This window comes from Eurypyga helias, unplaced genomic scaffold, assembly GCF_000690775.1.
Source record: "Eurypyga helias isolate BGI_N326 unplaced genomic scaffold, ASM69077v1 scaffold13729, whole genome shotgun sequence".
In the NCBI taxonomy this organism is placed as follows: domain Eukaryota; kingdom Metazoa; phylum Chordata; class Aves; order Eurypygiformes; family Eurypygidae; genus Eurypyga; species Eurypyga helias.
The window spans coordinates 35,026-53,628 of NW_010270198.1; the positions used below are offsets into that span (position 1 = coordinate 35,026).

The 18,603-nt window shown below is 35.7% G+C and overlaps 1 protein-coding gene across 1 annotated transcript in view; it reads right to left on the minus strand.

Moving 5' to 3' along the window:
• Nucleotides 1–14,504, minus strand: part of ARHGAP5 (Rho GTPase activating protein 5) — a 36,932-nt gene extending 22,428 nt beyond the window's left edge. The window contains exon 1 of the mRNA XM_010158367.1: nucleotides 10,727–14,504. Coding sequence (XP_010156669.1) covers nucleotides 10,727–14,449 — 3,723 coding nt within the window. The 5' untranslated portion in view covers nucleotides 14,450–14,504. The remainder of the gene's footprint in view (nucleotides 1–10,726) is intronic.
• Nucleotides 14,505–18,603: the final 4,099 nt, after the last annotated feature.

The following is an 18,603-nucleotide window of genomic DNA, read 5'->3' on the forward strand; positions in this document are numbered from 1 at the left end:
AATAAAAAGCACTCTAATAACTTCTAAAATATTTGGTCAGTTTTGTATCACTTTAGGAATAGGATGAGCCAATGCACCAGTAACTGAAATACCAAGGAACAAAAAAAGAAAAAACACACCACCACCACACACCCCCCATATTATTTGTTTAGAGTGCCATGACAAGTCTTTACAAGCTAACTTTCAGCACCGCTTACAAAGGAAACTACTCAAATCACATCTGAACCACACCTCTATGAAAATTTTTAGGATAAGACTGAAGTGTCATATCACAAAAAAAAACCCAAAACACCACTGATTGCGTTCCCTATGCATGTCATTAAAAATACTAAATAATCTTTCTATGAGAACTATGTTAGAATCATGGTGATGCAGAATGTATAGCAATCAGAGTTTCACACACTCCTATTAAGCACGACTGCTTTGTTACAAGCATGGGATTTTAGCGAAAAGCAGGTTTGTACACAATCAAATTTAAGATTGTTTATCACTTGTTTTGATCCTCCCTCCTCCCCCCGATAGAGAATTTTATCAGTTCAACTGATAAATCACATTTTGATTATTAAAAGAATTATATTGTATCAGACACTATGTTTTATATCTGAATGTTGATGAAAATATTCAGAAATGGCCACATAAAGCAGACAATCAATTGGCTGTAAAGTGGCAACAATGTGGCAACTGAATAAACATCACCATTTAAAATCTAGCATTTTAAATTTATATACAGTAATAAATTAAACTAGTTACATTTTCATATAAAAGCTCTTCAGTCAACATCAATAGTACAAAATAAAAGAAAAACAAAAAGCACAATAGCCAGATTTAAATTCTAGAAACCTTGTTATTAAATTTGTATTTTTAAGAGTACACTTCAATTAACTATTAAGACAAAACATGACTTATTTTTTATGTTTTACATCTAGAAAAGCCTTGAATTTCAATTGCTTTGTGTAAAAAAAAAATACACACACAAAAAAAACCCACCAACCACACACACAAAAAAAGGAGGTTAATGTCTAGATTTTGTGCCATCAAATTTACTTAGTCCTTACAAGTTATCTAGAACTTCAAGTTCCTAGCAAGGTACATATTCATGATCGACTCACCCACTGAGATTTAAGTGAGCTAAAGTTGAGCTCTATGGGGAAAGTGTAAACCACAGCCTAAAGAACATATCTCCAACCATCACCCTACAGCACATGTGGAACTTCTCCAATACTTGTCCCAAAAAAAACCCCAAGAAACCACCAAACCTGTTAAAGCCTTTCAGTAACCCAATTAAACAAGTAACGCTTTTATGTGGAGCATCTATTTGTAAAACAGCTTGTGCTTCTCAGAATCAGCAGAGCGTCCGTGATTGATGACGGTAACAGAAGGCTAACAAAATTAGGCTTATCTTTCAAAATTGGGATTTCTAGAAAAGATTTGGCACTTACTATTTAGAAGGAACATTTATTAGACAAAAATTGAAAAGAAGTTGTTCCCTAGCAACTCATTTCTCCCCAAGTTTTACATTAACTGAAAATGTAGTAAAAAGTTTAGGAAAAAAGCTTAGGATAAACTTTCATGACTAAAGCAGACATCATCTGAAAGCATTCTTCTCAACTGTCAACTCTATGCATATCTTGGACAAGATAGCATTGGCTCAACCAGTATGTGCCTTCAGATTAGAAGCAGCTTTTTCTTCTTTTCCCTCTCACTGCTGCAGTCCCTCCCATTTTGAAGTCCCCAGTACACAACCTACTTCCTTGGCCATTTTCTCTTTAGTGGCAAAGTTGTGTTTATTTAGGCAACAAATGTATCCAGTTCTGAGGAGCATCAACTGAAAGGGCCAAGCTGAAGTTAAAGAGCATGGAAAACTCAGTGAGCATATCTTTGTCAAATATTGACTGAAATATCATTTCAGAGATACATACATTAATGCAATGAAAAAAGCAAAAATGAAATATCTATTTACCCCCCAAGGTGTTCACTGCACATCCCCATGATCTTCAAATAAATGGAGCAACACTCAGACTCCATGTTTCAGACCCAGCAGATAGAAAAAGACTCTGTGTCTGATTAAGACATACTATTAGCATAATATATTTTGTTGGTGTGAGTGAAAAGCAGTCTGGCTAGTGGAATAATAAGCTAGGATTTTACAGAATTTCAATAATTATAATAGTAACGAGTATTATCTGTGTAGAATACTTGGAAATAGTATGAAATATCAAATATGTCTGCAGAGCCAGAATAAAGAATGTTTTTCTCTAATAATTGTCCTGTGCTTAGAAGAATGGTAGTAAAGGACTGAGATACCAAGTATGACAGACTCAAGAAAGCAGAAACATCTCTTAGATAAAATGTCTACCTAAAACAATCAGTTTAATCTCCAATTTGGAAAGTGAGAATTGGTCCTAAGAATTTAAAGAAGAAAAAAATTTTAAAAAAAATTAAGCCCTTTTCAAACTGATCTAGGAGTGGGAAAAGATATCATCACTGCAGGGCTAGTCCATAAACATGAAATCAGGATTTCAAAAGGCAGATAAAGGTACAATAATAGTTTTACCAGCTCTTTCCCATTATGTCTTTTGTCTCTCTCCTGTCCAATATTTATTAAAATATCTCTTATGATTTCACATGTGAGTGGGCAAACTCTCCAATGACAGCTCAGATCAAATCTTTCTGGAAACACTGTCCACACAATCTTCACAAAAAATATTACTTCTGCAAATTAACAACAAAACTTTAAGGTTTTAAAAAAACCACCATGTATTTCCTGATTTGGGACTTCTATATTTGTTCTAAATGAAAAGGCATGTTACTGTGCTCAGAAGATCAACTGACTTCAAGGGGAAAAAAAAAAACCCACAACAAAAAAACCCAACAGGTCTTATTTTTAACAAAAATAAGCTTTAGTGATAGTGGGGGGGCAGGGGGTTTATTCCTGTTCCCCACTCCAAGAAAATAGCAGCTTTTCTGATCCATCAGTCATAGAATGGAACACTTAAATCTGCTAGTCAAGATAACGAGTATCAAATTTTTCTGTGTAAAGCAAGCTTTTAAAAAGTTCTCTAATGAACAATATTTAAACAAAAACACTGTTAAACATTAAATCATTTAGTTAAACAGGACCTCAAAGAAGTGAATGATTTCTGAAGTTCTGTATTTTGGCCAAGATGATGATCTTGCCACAGGTATTTTTAGTTCAATAGTTCCGCCCAACACACCTACTCCACACAATATAGCAGTCACTTAATACTGCACACAGTGAGCACTGATCTAGGCAGATTGAAAGACATTTTGTATGCTGCTTCTGCATCAAAACAAAAAGGACTAAATAGGCACCAAGTCAGAGAACCCAAGAACTGGCACAAAAGTTTTGTTAGTTAATCCTAGCAAAAATCTCATTGTTCAACATACCACTGTTTCATGTTAGTAATTAAAACACAAGCCCAACACAATAAAGCTGAAATCCTTAGTTTTCATACATATATATATCTCTCTTTATTTTATTATTGGTTGCTGCACTGATGTTGGGCTTTCAGGCATGGGTTTCGCCATTTGCTTCTTGCCAAATACAATTTCTGTTTACACTCTCACAGAGGTTAATGCCAAACCTCCAGCTGATCCTTACATATTTTGGCAGGAAAGCATTTTAACTCTGAGAATCCCAAACTTGTCTTGCATTGCCGATACCAAAAGCATCTAGCTGCAATATTGCTTTAATTACAGTAGCTGAATCACTGAAATATTGGTTGCAAAAGATTACCTGAAGTCCTCTTAATAAAAGACATGGTAAATATGAAAACATATTGTAGCACAACACAGTACTCAATTCTTGATTTCGAAACTGAAATATTATTATAAAAAATGTAAAAGCATGAAAATGTAGATTTAAAGTATACTTAAGATTAACCCTCTTGACTGTAGGTACCAGGGAACCAGCTAAGCAGCACTCATCTAGAGAGAAACTAGGCTGAGACTTGAGAGTACAATGCACTCAAATACTTTAAAATTAACATATAAAACTAAAAAACTTCCCAAACCTATCTAATCAAACCCATTTATGGATGGGCTGTTTATCAAGTCCTCTCTGTTCAAGAGGGGCTCTCCTTTTTCCTCTCACCTCCATCCCACCAGATCTACCATCATCATTTATTTATCAAAGGGGAAATTCAGCCACTTCTCTACCTCCCACACACTTCACTACTGCTTTTAATATAAAGGAAATTTTCTGACAGCTTCATTTGCAGTCAGCCCTATGGTCACACAGGGGGCAAAGTCGGTATTTTCAGGACTATTAAAATACTTCATAAAACCATGCATCACAAACAGCATTCATTTTATAGCCTTAATAAAGTATTTGTAATCTCTAATTCACAGCTAGCTCTTTAGAAACTATACAACATACAAACAATGCAGATGACAGTCCCTACCAGGCTCTTTCTTTCTTCCCCTCATACCTTCTGCCATTTTTAGAGTTCCAGCTTGTTGCACTAAGTTTTAAATTACAGAGGCTTAAGAAGGCATATGGCTCCAAATATGCATTTTAAGAGTGCTAAATTTGAGCAGATGAAAAGTGAAAGTACAGATTTTGATATTTCTTATACTCCTTAGGAGGGAAAAAAATACCACTGCACATTCCAGTCTGAATTAGACAGTACTTTGCTAAATCAACCACCGAATGTACACAAGAACAGCTGAACAAAAACTTCGGTTCATCTCCCATTTGTCATGTTCACCACAGTCTTATTAAAACTGAGATCAACACACATGACACTATTTCAGTAACAGTTTCAACATAAAATTTCATATAGCTTTGAAATTATAATGACAGCAAGCAAGTTTAAACATAGAAAAATAGATCTCAAACCTGTACTACTTATAGTCTAAAACAAGTCAGAGCAAGACACATGAGAATTCATCTAGGTGGTAGTGGATTTTTCTTGCTAAAATACTGAGACAAGTTTTCAGATAATTTAAAGTAAAAGACATCTTCCAATCATCGTAGTATAAAGGAAAATTGAAAGAGCATAATTAACAGTTTTCTTTGGAAGCAACAAACAAGGTTACAAGGCATAATGTTTTGAAGTGCTGTTTTTCAGATTTAATTGAACAACACAGCTGGAAACTCCCGTCACAAAAAAAAAAAAAACCAACACACACATCCCCCAACAAAAATCAGATCTGACTATTGGGCAGAGAACAAAAATGGTGAAACTCTTTCAATTTAAATAACTTTTAACAACAGCATGTAAAAGAATTATCACTGGTCAGTGAATATACTATCCTGCTTGCAGGATCTCTATAGCTAGGATTTTTTTTTCAGAACTATGTCAAATAATTTCTTCCATACAAAATAAATAAAGGATACTCATACTAATTTTATTCCTACTTTTACAAATGCATTAATAAAATAATTCTTCCATAACATGGCAAGAAGCCTGCAGAATTTATTTCAGGATGAGGCTTTTTCTTCAGTATTACATTTTTAGTACTCATCAATTCCATAGTAAAGATAAATCATAAGGATACTAATTGTAACTATATGGAAAAACTATAGTTTCCAGATCAGGCAGGCTTTCTGCTGCACAGGGAATTATTAAATTAAGATGAGTAAAAAATTACCTGCAATTATTTAATGTAGTAATAATAAAAAAATAGATAAATCAGTAATTATTGATAAATTATTTTAAAAGTATTTCTATCCAGCTTGTTTACACATCAGAAGAACATCGTCAAAAGAGTGAAAAGCCAAGGAGCACAGTGGTTTGGGCCTTACATCAATGCATAAACTGCATGGTATCTGCAGCTTTAGGGTTACTGCACACATATTAAGAGGTTCCTCCTGTCAAGATGTAAGAAGGATTCCTCCAGCAAGATCTTTATCCTCTAAGCATGTTCACTGCCTTTTCATGCCCTGAAATTTCCTGCGTTTTCTCTGTTTTGCTCCGTATCTCCAAACTCATCAAGTTAAACTGAAGACAAAATTAATTTATTATACAGTGTGCAAGGCTGCTTCTTTTAACGAGACCAGTGTGTACCAACAGACAATAGTATTTTATGCTAGACCTTAGTATTACACTGTTAAAGATTCTGAGATAAGCATCTGCTTGTAGTTCCCACTTGCAATTTTTGGAGAACATACAGAAATGAATGAGCACACATCTCAGCTGGAGAGGTGAAATTTGGCAAGGCAGGAACAGCTGCATATGAACACTGTATTCTACGCTTAGTTCCTCCAAGTTTGTGAACATAGTAAGGAAACAATCAAACATAGAAAACATGTTGATATAGAGGAGAATTCACTCTGGAAAACCCATTTAATCTGTGAGATACTTTGCATAATAACAGCAGAAAGGACTATGTTTTTTTCATAAGAGAAACTTCTTTGTAAAAGTTCCGTAAGGGAAAAAAAAAAAGCATATCCTAAGTTCACAAATACTGGCACACAACATGCACTTGAAAGTTTTCAAACACAATGCACACACACAACTCCACACCAACTTGCTAAGAAGTCCTATGACTCTGAAGCCAGCCTGCTTTCTTTTTCTCCTTTCTTCCACTTTCTCAGCTACTCACCTATCAGAAAAAGTTTCAGTCTCCTCCTCAGCAGCACATGCAAGGCCATACAACAGATTTTTCAGAATATTTAGAAACATGGTAATAACATAAAATAGGATAAATGTGGGTGTAACACAAGTTTGATTAAGCTAGACTCAACTTTCTCCATTGAAAACATGTATAATTTTCTAGAGGCAAAGAAACTACAACCATCAGCTGGCTTAACCAATTTAGATTTCAGTAAAGCATTTAATGGTGGCATAAAGGAAATTACTGGAGTAACAGAAACAGGATGATATTCAACAACAAAAAGGACAAAGTCACAGACTGGAATGTGCATCTGCTATAACCTGTACTACGCAGTAGGCATGTGCAGGTACTATAACATATATGTGTAATATTATGTGTAAGTATTATACATGTGCCTGAATGTACTATAATGTGCGTGTACCATAAACCACCCGTACTGGACAGCAGGAAAAAAAAGGACAAGAATAGGCCAGAGGTTCCTAATGTGACAATAACTGCAGCTAAAAAAAGTTGGGTGTAATCATACAATTGTATGGTGAGAAATGGAAAATGAAGAAGAGTTCCTCACCCATAGAGAGGAAAAAAATTCTGGAAGAGTGTTACAGAATAATGAGAATGAGTGGATAAAACTTTTCAGAGAAACTATTTCTGTCGTAATTGACAGTGGAACTCAAGAATGAATGAAATGGTTCTTCCAGTTCTGACTACCAGCATACAGAAACAAGGTCAGAGAACACAAACATAGTGTTAAGGGCAACAACAATAGGCAAATAATTCAGACCAAAGCAGTGTTAGAGGATCTTGCAAGTAATGTTACCTGCTGGCCATAGATTTGTCATTGCTATGGTTTCCATAGTAAAACATTTTCATTTATGCTTCCAAATAGCAACAAGTAGAAAAATTCTGAGTATTTACTTCTGCCTTTAACATGGGCTCACATCAGATTTCAAAAAAAGGTTGGTACATATATGTTAACAGATTAGTCAAACTAAGTGGTTAATTTTCAGGGTTGTAAAAAGGAACGGTTGTTTTTCCTAGCCAGCTCTTGCCTTCTTTTCCCTTCAATTTTTTACCTGAATCCTACAACCACTGTACCCCATCACCTGTCTCCCTGTAACAGTCCTAGCGCCCCTACCTTATATGATTTCAAGTTCTAAGTTGGAAGACCACAGTCTGAAAGAACAAACCGAGCATCCCTAGCAAGGTCATGCATCTTTCTTGAAACACATTGTCTTTAAATGTTTTCTATTCTGGGCCTGCCTTTAAATTTTCCAGAACCTCCAAGAGGAAAGTAAATACCACTAAGAAATTTTTGTTGTGTTTAATTTTAAAGTAAACCTCATAAATGGGTGGAAAATCCCCTACAGCCCCCACCCAAAACAGTAACAACAACAAAAAAAACCCACAACCCACCCCCACCAAAAAAAAACCCCAAAAAAACCACCAAACCAAACACCCAAACACAACCACACCCATACCCTCCAAAAGAATTTTTTCTTAAATTCTAAAGGTAAAAATCTGCATAGGCAAATTTTATCTCTAGATGAAGCCTGCTTTGCATAACTGAAAACTGAAGTGCAAAACCCACAAATGAGTCTGCATAGGAGCTTTCTGCAATACCAGAAACCCAGCCAGAAACACCATATCTCAAACTCCTCAAAACAACAAAGATGAAAGGAGTACCAAGAACGTTGTATCCTATTTGGGCTTTAAAAAGCAACAGTATACTACAAAGCTAATTTTTGTAAAAAATAACAACTTTTTTTTTTTTAAATTGAGTTGTAATCTTTGATAAGAGGACCTCAGACTTCAAAGGTTGAGTTTTTCCAAATTCATTTTTTCGTAAGATTTATGTATTTCAGAATCACTATAATTACAGCAAGAATAGTTACACATGTATTTTATGTTCCCTTGACATACAGATTAATAATTTCTAAAGAGTATCAGTAAGTTTTAAGAAATATTCAGAAAGGACTTTATCCCTTTCACATTCAAGAGGTCAAAATTCTCAAAAAAACCCCCAGCAAGTAATCTGCAAATAGTGGTACACTAACATCCCTCACATGGACTAAGTAACACCCAAGAACAAAATACCATTTGACTCATTTTTGAGTTTTTGTAATTAAAGACTGCTCACCTAAAACAACACAGGAAAACATGATAAGTTCCAAAACTAATAAAACTGCATCTTAAAGAAAAAAAAAAAACTACACACAGACCAAGGACAATAGTTAAAAAAAAAGAAGTAGTATATTATAAACTAGAATGACACATCATGTGAACTGTAAGTACTCTCAGTTCAACATAATGCAAGTCAACACAAATACAAGTCACTACTTATCAAAAAGAACTAAGCACTCAACATTCTTAAATACTCTGAATTCCTACAAAAGTTTTACTGATCTAGTTAATTTTTTTTCTCCATCATTACAATAATTTGTACTTCTATTATTAAAAATATTCTCTGACTTTGAAATTATCAGCCCTGGACCACAACTTGTAACTAAAAAAAAAACCCAAACAAACAAAAGCAACAAAAACATCCACCAAGAGGTACATTTAAAAAACAAAACAAAACAAACCAAAAAAACCCCAACCACCACACCAAAAAACAACCACCTTGAAAAAACTCTTGTACTCAAGTGTCTTAACCACTAAAAAAGTTTAGAAGAGCCTGAAACTTCCAACTCAGGTTGCCTCTCAAGAGGCCACAGCCCAAAGTGGAGGCTTTGGTAAAGACACTGGGGATTCCCTGATACAATGCCAGGAAGAGAAGATCCCACTATACTAGGTCTACATAGTTTAAACATAAATATCCAAGTGCAGGGAACTTTCTGTTGACTCAACATAGCTGAGACAGCAGGAGGATTGTGAATACTACATTTCAATATCTATGCAGCAAGATTATTTCAATCAAAAGTATATAAATTATTGTTTTTACCAACATTTAGGTTTCACAGAAATAACTTCAAAGTATTTTTAACTGTATGGTTCTTATACCCACAAGACATCATTATACATGCTTATGAGTAAGCCTTAAGAAAATGTAGTGCCCTTTAAATCAAGCATGTGTAATTCAAATCACAGCTTGCATACTAGGAAGTGCAATTCAGAATTTAATCCATTAGAAAATTTAACTATGTTCTACTTAAACAGAACTTATTTCTAAATGCTATTCAAGTACTACCAGATTTAAGCTAAAAGTTATGTCTTTAAAATACTCCTGAATACAATAATAAAAAGGTCAACTTATTTTGAGACAATGGAGAAAATAAGCAACTGACTAGGAACACTCCTGACTTGATGCTAAACTAAAACAATATGCGAGACAGTGACTGCTAGCCTAAAATTAAAATCTAAACTATACAGAGTATATATCCATTACCTACACCACACCGCTACCTTGATATAATAATTTTTAAAACAGTAAATAAAAAAATAAGTAACTTATCAAGCATAAAGATCAAAACGAAACATAGACATTTTTCAAGCTGAATGTCACATTATTATTTAGAAACCCAGAATGGGCAGTCATTTTGTTCCCTTTATTTTGTTTGAACAGAGAATTGTATAAGTAGCACAGCTTTCAACTTGATTACTTGCTTGCCCACACTAGGAAAATGCAGCAGTCTAAAACCACTATACAGAGCTTCCCTTTTGTGCTGGTTTTAGAGTTCCAGGTAGACCCAACTACAAATTAAAAAGTAACCACCCCTTTCATTCAACAGACCTAAACTTCATTCCAACAGCCAGAACTGCAAGAACTCACAGAACCTGTTCTACCCAAGGACTCCTAAAGCAGCTTTTTTTTTTCCCCCCTTAAAAAAAGATGTTAGGATTAACAAAGAAGGATCTGTGGGCCAAATTCTGCCTTCACTGACTCATATGGAAGGGAGATGTACATACAGATGTACATACAAAGAAAACAAACTAATCAAAACACCTGATTATGTAGACAAACTATCTTGTTCCCTCGGGTTTCCTGGTTCTGAGCAAGTTAAGTAGAACCTTGGACAAAAATCAAACAATACTACATCAAAATTTTAAAGCACCTGTTTCAAAATAGGGCCCAACCTTTGCATATTTTGACTCTTCCCTTCTTACAATGCACCAGAAGTTGTAAATATAATTGAAATTGACTTACTTTCTTATCTTCTTTTACTTTGTGGGTTTTCTTTTTCATTTTTTTATCATCCAATTCTTGATCCGATGTAATAGCAGGGTTATCTATGCCACCCTTCCACGTTTCGACAGGTGAAAGAAGTGGGTCTTCTTCACTTCCACGATGTCTTCCTTTTCTTTTAGTTTTAGAGGTGGTAAAAGCCTCATCATCACTTGCATCCGAATGTGTTCTCCTATAGTAAGACTTAGCTTTGCTGAACAGAGTCTTAGACTTATATTTGTATTTTGAAGGCCTTCTTTCCCCATGACTTTTGGATATTCTATCAGAAAACCCGTTTTCTTCCTCACCTTGGGTATTTATAACAACTGAGTTTCGAACTTTAATAATACGATTCTGACTATCATCTGGAACCGCGTAGATATCATCTGCAAAGCCTTTATGTTTGAAAATAGTGTCAATAGGTTCAGCATAGTTGTCAGATTGGTCTACATCTTCTGGTGGTGCCACAGGCACTCGAGAAGGCTGTTTCCTGGGGTTTTTGCCAATACCTGCCTCAATTGTTTTCAGGAGGTTAGGATCCAGTTTTTTCACATTAGCTCTTGGAACCAGTGGTTTCGGTTTTATTGGAGGAGGCACTTTATGGTTGCGTTCATGATCATGACAATTGAGTGGTGTACTGTGAATAGGATACTCATTTCCTTCTAAATCCAATCGGTACTTTGAACGGTCACTAGGTGCTGGGAGTAACCTTACATCATCACCAATTGGACTGTAAGGTGGTGGTCCTTCAGTATCATCCTCTGAATCTGGATAATTATAGTCCAGGGAACTTCCTCTAGGAGATCTTGGAAAAACATCTTCACTTGTGTGTGTTGTTTCCCTTGTGCTGTCTGACATGTAAGAACTTTCAATCATGTTTTTCTTCTCTAATACGTCACTGAAGAACAATGTGAAAACCTCAGTTTGACGATGATATTGAGACAATGAATATAGAGCTGTAAACTTAGCAGTAATCTCTGTTGCTATGTGTTCTCCTTCAGTCATGAGTTCCTTGATTGCTTCATTCTCAAAGAAGTCTGCCTGACTATCAGTAACAGCCACTAACTGGACAGGAATTGTATCCTGAACTTCTGAAAGAAATGCCCGAAGCATTCCCATAGATGCCTTCCGCTTTGCAGAATAGACCAGTATATACCCATGAACAAGCTCATCTTTCCTTACACCAATTGAAGAATGATATGATAATATAGTTATCTGTATTCGACGTCTCTTTTCACCTATTATTTTATCAAGCATCAAAGAATTATTCTGGCCAGCCTGAGCAGCACTACAAGAGTGAGAATCAAGGAAGGGCGAAAGAATAAGATCCACGCTAAATGGATCACCACACATGGCGCACATGACGATTCTTAAGTCAGCTTCTGACAAATCTTTTATGGTGGGAACTGGACTTACAACATCAAAATTGTGTTTAACTGCTTCCAGTACTCCCCTCAGAGCTTGTTTTATTTGGGTCTCATTAAATTTGCGTGGATATGTACCAGCAGGCACATCCACAAAAGGACATTGTAATTTATTGGCCAACTGCTGTCCCTGATGTCTCAGAATAGGTAGATTCTTGCTCACGCTGTCCCTCTGATTAGCCAGTATTAATGTAAATGGAAGATTAGCCATATATTTGTCTCTCCTTATCTGAGATGCTTCAGCCCTTATTTTTGCAATGCACTCCCCAATAAAATTCAGTGATTCAATTGAGTTAAACACACAGAAACAACCATGTGGTTTGAAGGTTGAGGTCCACAATTGAGTCAGCAGGTATGGGGATTTTGCATCAACTGGCCTAAGATCTAGTTCATATATTTTCCCATCTAATGCATATTCGTCATCAGTGGATTGCGTTCGAATTTCATTTGCCAATTCTTGGGCAAGGCCATCTTTGCCCAAAATGAAGAGATTTACTTTATCAATATTGGCACTATCATGGTACAAATTTGAGCGGCCATGGTCTAGTTGCAGAAGACTGTTGGCAAGTAACTGCTCTACTTTAATGTCCATGCAATTTTGGCCACTGAGACAAGTTTCTTTAGTTGGATGATAAACAAATCCTATGTGTTTAAGCAGAAGAGATTCTCTATCAGGTGCAAGTTTCTGTAAAGCTTTGTATCTAGGTTCTTCACTCAGAACTGCATGAATTTCACTCATTTTATCTGAACTCGGTGTTGCATTAAGATCCAGGTCATAAAACAGCTCAGAATGTTCAAAAAGCATTTCCTGAAACTCTTCTTTGGCTTTTTCAACAATCTCCCTCTGATGCCTACCATACACTTCCTTGCTGTCTGCATCAGTGATGTATTTGAAAGCTTCGTCCTCTACCACAAAACATATAACTTCTTCCCATGGTTGTCCAGGTGAAATGAACTGGATTTTCTCAAGAGTTTTTTTGAATTTCTCCTTCATTTCAACCCTCCTTTTTTCAGATATAAGATGCTGCACATGGTTTTGATAAACTTTTTCTGCCTCGAGCGTAGCGAGAAGGTCAAATGGAATCCTTCTGTCATTCACTTTATCTATATGGTCAGTTTCATCCCAGGGTGTTTTTTCAAGCACTACAAAACAGGACAGGAAGTCAGGCCTTTTCTCCATTAACTTCAAGGCTTCTGACCAGCTCAAGTGTTCTACCTCATCAAGATTTGACAGAAGAGTATTAAGAGCTCTTGGCAATGCATTAATGTATTCTTCTTTTCTTTTTCTAATATGTTCCTGTTTAAGCTGCTCTATGTGTTTTGAAAACGTATTTTTGGCCTTTTTTGTTCCTTCCAAATTTATGTACTCTTCATAATCAGGGTGGTTTTTCAGTTTATTACTAACTGTTTTCCAAGTTGCATGATAGTCTCTCACAGTTTGGACAAGTTTTTCAAACTTATCTGTTGCTGTAACAACTAGCTGTCTTTGAGTTTTATAGGCATCCAGATAGGGGATTATTTTAGGTTTACCACGAGTTTTGTCCATCATCTGTACCAGTGCAGTAAAACATGTTTCAACATTGACATTGAATCTTGCTGAAGTTTCCACTACCACAAGGTTCTTCTTATTTGAAGCAAAGGCTTGAACCTCTCGCAGATAATGATCAACACATTCATCACATTTTGTTGCTGCTATTATTATGGGTTTCTTAGATTTTGAGAGCTGGATATAGAGATTATTCACAAATTTAAGTTGATCATCAAACTTCCTATTACATCCTTGGCTTACGTCAATGCACAATAAAAACCCATCTATGCTTAATTTCCCTTCAGGCATTTGTTTTTGCTCAAAGTCTTGCTCCAAGCCTAGCTGATCTGTGCAAATGTACATTAGTTTTTCTGCTGATTGCAGTTTGGAGGCAGCTGCACGTTTTATATAGGGCTGTAAATTCGTACTCCGATGAGGCAAGAAAGTCTGATCATCAATGAATTCAGTTTGTTCAATTACATGAATCCTGCACTCAATTCCATCCTCACCGCTTTGCGTTACGTCACCCCAGTACAAAAAGTGATCATTGTTAACAACTCTTCCTCCAAAGTCAATTGTGCTAAGCACAGAGGTATGCTCAGGATAATATTCATCTGCTTTTGAACGAACGAATCTATTGCACAGACACGACTTTCCAACTCCACAATTACCTTTATCCTTTTCAGTTCCAGACAGTCCAACAACACTAACAGCGTAAGATGGGGGACGTGGCTCTTTGTTTTTTGCCATCATAACTTTCCTCTCATCCTTTTGCAATTATCAAGGTAACTGTATGGGGTTTTCATTCTGGAAAGGTTTGTACAAATTTAAACTGTATATCCAGGGTTCCAGAAATAGCTTTCAGTTGTTCTTGCTGGAGCTTGTCATTGAGAGAACCTCAGATAACTAGGATGAGGAGCATCATCTTCCTAAAGAAAACAAAAAGAGGAAAAAAAAATTAAAGATTGCAAGTATTTCTTTTTAATATTCATGAGAGAAGGGATTTTAAACAACATTTTTGCTTGCTCACACTGAAATTGTTTTCTATGTATACAAAGATCTTAAACTCATAATTCATTCATGTTAATGCTATTTATATTACAAAAATTAAAAGTAAACAGTTTTTAGGCACAGTTGAATCTTAGTTCATCACCTATTTTTGACAGGTGATCAGCATACCTCTAAAAAAAAAAACCCCAATAACAACAACAACAAAAAACCCCACATACCCAAAATCCTAAATTACTGTTTTCCTTCACGGCTTATAGGCACTGTAAAAGAACACTTTCTAGGCACTAGAAAGCATTTTCCACTATGATAAAAACAACATAAAAACTCTAAACCCAACCCAATAGTCACATACGCATACTTCTATTCATATTTCCACTAGACTGCATGAATAACACTACTTTTGTGTGCATTTGTAGGTTTGAGTTTAGGTTTCAGTAAAGAAACTTTCAAAATAAGAAGCTGTAAAACCAGGAAGTTGGTAATGTGGCTCAGCCACTACCTATTTTCATAAGTAAACTACTGTATATGTATACTAAAAATAAACTGCTTTTATGTTTCTAACCTGAATTCTACAGAAAAATACAAACACTGTCATACAGATACCTAGTATTTGTAAAATAAGACATCTTCCAAGTTTACAATGTAGTATCATTCTTTCTGTCCCTAGGAAAAAACAAAAGCTCCTAATAACTGTAAACAAAACCTACTGTATCTACACTCAAACTTGCAAAGAATTATTACAAGGTTGCAGCAGCTTTATTGAAACTGTCAAGTATAACTTATTACCGTTACCAATCATAAGACTTTGCTTACATACATACTGCAAATGGAAAGGTATTCACTATTTTAGAAACAATTATATTATGAGGAAAGCATAAAAAAATGAATGGCTGAATGACTGGCCCCAGCTGGTTGTGATCAGTGGCATGAAATCTAGTTGGGGGCTAGTTAACTAGCAGTGTGCTCCAAGGGCTAATACTGGGTCCTATACTGTTCCATATCTTCATTAATGCCTTGGATGATGGGGCAGCGTCTACCCTCAGCAAGTTTGCTGATGACCAAACTGGGAGGAGTGGCTGATAGACCAGAGGGTTGTTTCTCTATGGGGAGACATCAACAGGCCAACAGGAACCTCATGTGCTGCAAATCCTGCATCCAGGAAGGAATAACCCCTATACCAGTATAAGGTGGGAGCCAACCAGCTGGAAAGCAGCTTTGCAGAAAAGGATCTGGGAATCACAGCAGACAGCAAGCAGAACGTGAGCCAATGTTCACACGCAGCAAACAAGGCTAACGGTATCTTGGGTGGCATTAGACAAAGTATTGCCAGCAGGTCAAAGCAGGTGATCCTTCTCCTCTACCTGATGCACTGTGTCCTGCTGTACAGTACAAGGGAGATATGGAGCTACTGGAGAGAGTCTAGCAAAAGGCCACTAAGCCAATTAAGGGACTTAAGCATCTCTTATGTAAGAAAAGGCTGGGAGAGCTAGGACTGTTTAGTCTGGAGAAGAGAATACTCAGGAAGTATCTCATCAATGTGTAGAAATATTTGGAGGAAAGGAGCAAAGGAGCCAGACACTTTCTGGTGGCACTCAGTGTCAGGACAAGGGGCAACAGGCACAGACTGAAACACAGGAGGATACATCTGAACATCAGGAAACACTTTTTTACTGTGAGGGTGACTGAGCACTGCCACCGGTTGCCCAGAAGGCCTGTGGAGTCTCCCTCCTTAGAGTTATCTAAAAGTCATCTGAACACTGTCCTGGGCAACCTGCTCTACGTGACCCTGCTTGAGCAGGGAGGCTGGACAATAACCTCCAGAGGTACATCCTTCACAGTTCTAAAATTTTGTGAAATATTTTGATAAAAATACTTTTCTCATTTTTTGGTAAAATGAAGTTATCACATGGTACTATAAATGAAAGGTACAGACTACTATACTTAACATATTTGGTTCCACATTTGTGGAGTACAAAACAACAGCATAAATGTATGTAAACAAACCCGTAAATAGCTCTTATACAAAGGAAAAAGTGTAACGAGCATCAGTACTGAAATTTTAGTCTAGGTATCTCAGCTTTGTTATGCATTTTGTAATTATCAGCAACAATTTGTTGAGAATGGTACTGTAGTACCTTCCTTCAGTTTAAAAAATAAAATGTGTATGATCTGTCCCCCAAAAAGCTCTCAAAAATTGCTTTAATACTTGTAAAACTACTTCATGACTGCTAAAACATACCTGAATTTGAAGATATGAAGTGGTAAAAGAAGCATTTGTATCACTACAAGTTGCAACAGAAGTTAAAAATATTGAAACCTTTAATATCTTGTATAGACTCAATGCCTAGCCAAAACAGCTTTCCAACTTACTAACACATAGAAATAGAAAACTGACAGTCTGATCAGAAACAACAGTATTTATGTAGCAACATTTGTAATGGAATTCATTGACCAAAATATAAAATAAAAACCATATAAAACCAGCTTTCAGCTACAGAAAATATAGTCAAGAAAAGTTTTTTATAACAAGAATCAGTTTCATTACAAAATGAAGAACACAGCAAACTCAGTCTAATTTTTATACTTGAGAGTGTTTATATTTCACAAACTGAAACTTTATGCTGTGTTTTAGGAATGATCGGGGGTTTTTTTGTTTAAATCAGTTTACTCAAAGACATATTCAGAAAGAGAACTTTTATTTTAAATTTTTGCTTTTTACTGTTTCCACTGAGGTTTTTCTATTCTTAAAACACAGAATTTAGAGCTAACAGAAAATGGCTCTGGGAATAAAAATACTTAGCAAAAGTAAATCCCTCACAAGCAGTGTTTTCATTACTTCACATAGACCCAGTGTTTTTCTTCTAAAGCAAAGCTTATCATAGTAGCATCATTCAAACTAGAATGAGTAGTTTAGTCAGCACTTCCAATATAAAATGTTTTCTGTTTACCACTGCACAATACAGATTTGACATTGACTAAACCAGAACACAAAACTCTTCATCTATGGGATTATTTCATTTAATCAGGAAGACACTGTCAGTTTGCAGCTAATTTACAAGAATCAAGAGATACTTTCAGATATTCTACATCCTCACATAGCAGAAGTTCTTCCTTTCCAAGCAAAAAATGTTTTCTCAAATCAATACATTTTTAAGTAAGTACGAAGAGTAAGGTGAAATGGGACACTGACAAAGGGAAAACAAACACTGCCTCTCACAAAATTGCTGACATAGAAGATTTTCACCATAGTGGGAGTAGAATCATTGAAGAGATTTAAAATCAGTGTAGGTTTTGGTTGGTTGGTTTTGGTTTTTTTTTTTTAAATGCAGTTTCTACTCTCCACTGATTGTACACAGCCAAGTCACAGAATGAAATCTAAGTGAATTTAGTAATAAACCTGGTAAGAACCTGACGTCATACTGGCTTTACATTTAATAGGTAATCATTAAATTGCTCCCAAAATGGAAGGTTTTTCTTTTCAGTATACCACTAATTTTTAAAGGTACTTTATAGTTTTGTACAGTTTTAAAATACACACACCTGAAATTCATGGTAAGTTCGTTCAATTATTTTACTTCAATTTGCCTAATTCTGTTGTTATAAATTGAAAATAAACCAATTGATCGCCCCCCACCTTCATCTTTCCTACAGATTCAAAGAACATGTTGTTTAACTACCCCAAATATTTTCTGTCTTCAAATTGAAAATAATAGAGTTTGTCAATCTCTAAACAGAAAAATTCTGAAGAACTACAGAAGACACAATATGTATGACACCACTGCAGGAAGAATCTCTGACTTTCTACAGTCACCACAGGTCCTTGTTTCTACAGGCTTTTAGATGTATTTTAGATGTATTACTACATCCAAATGTAGTAATGAAGATGATACACCTTA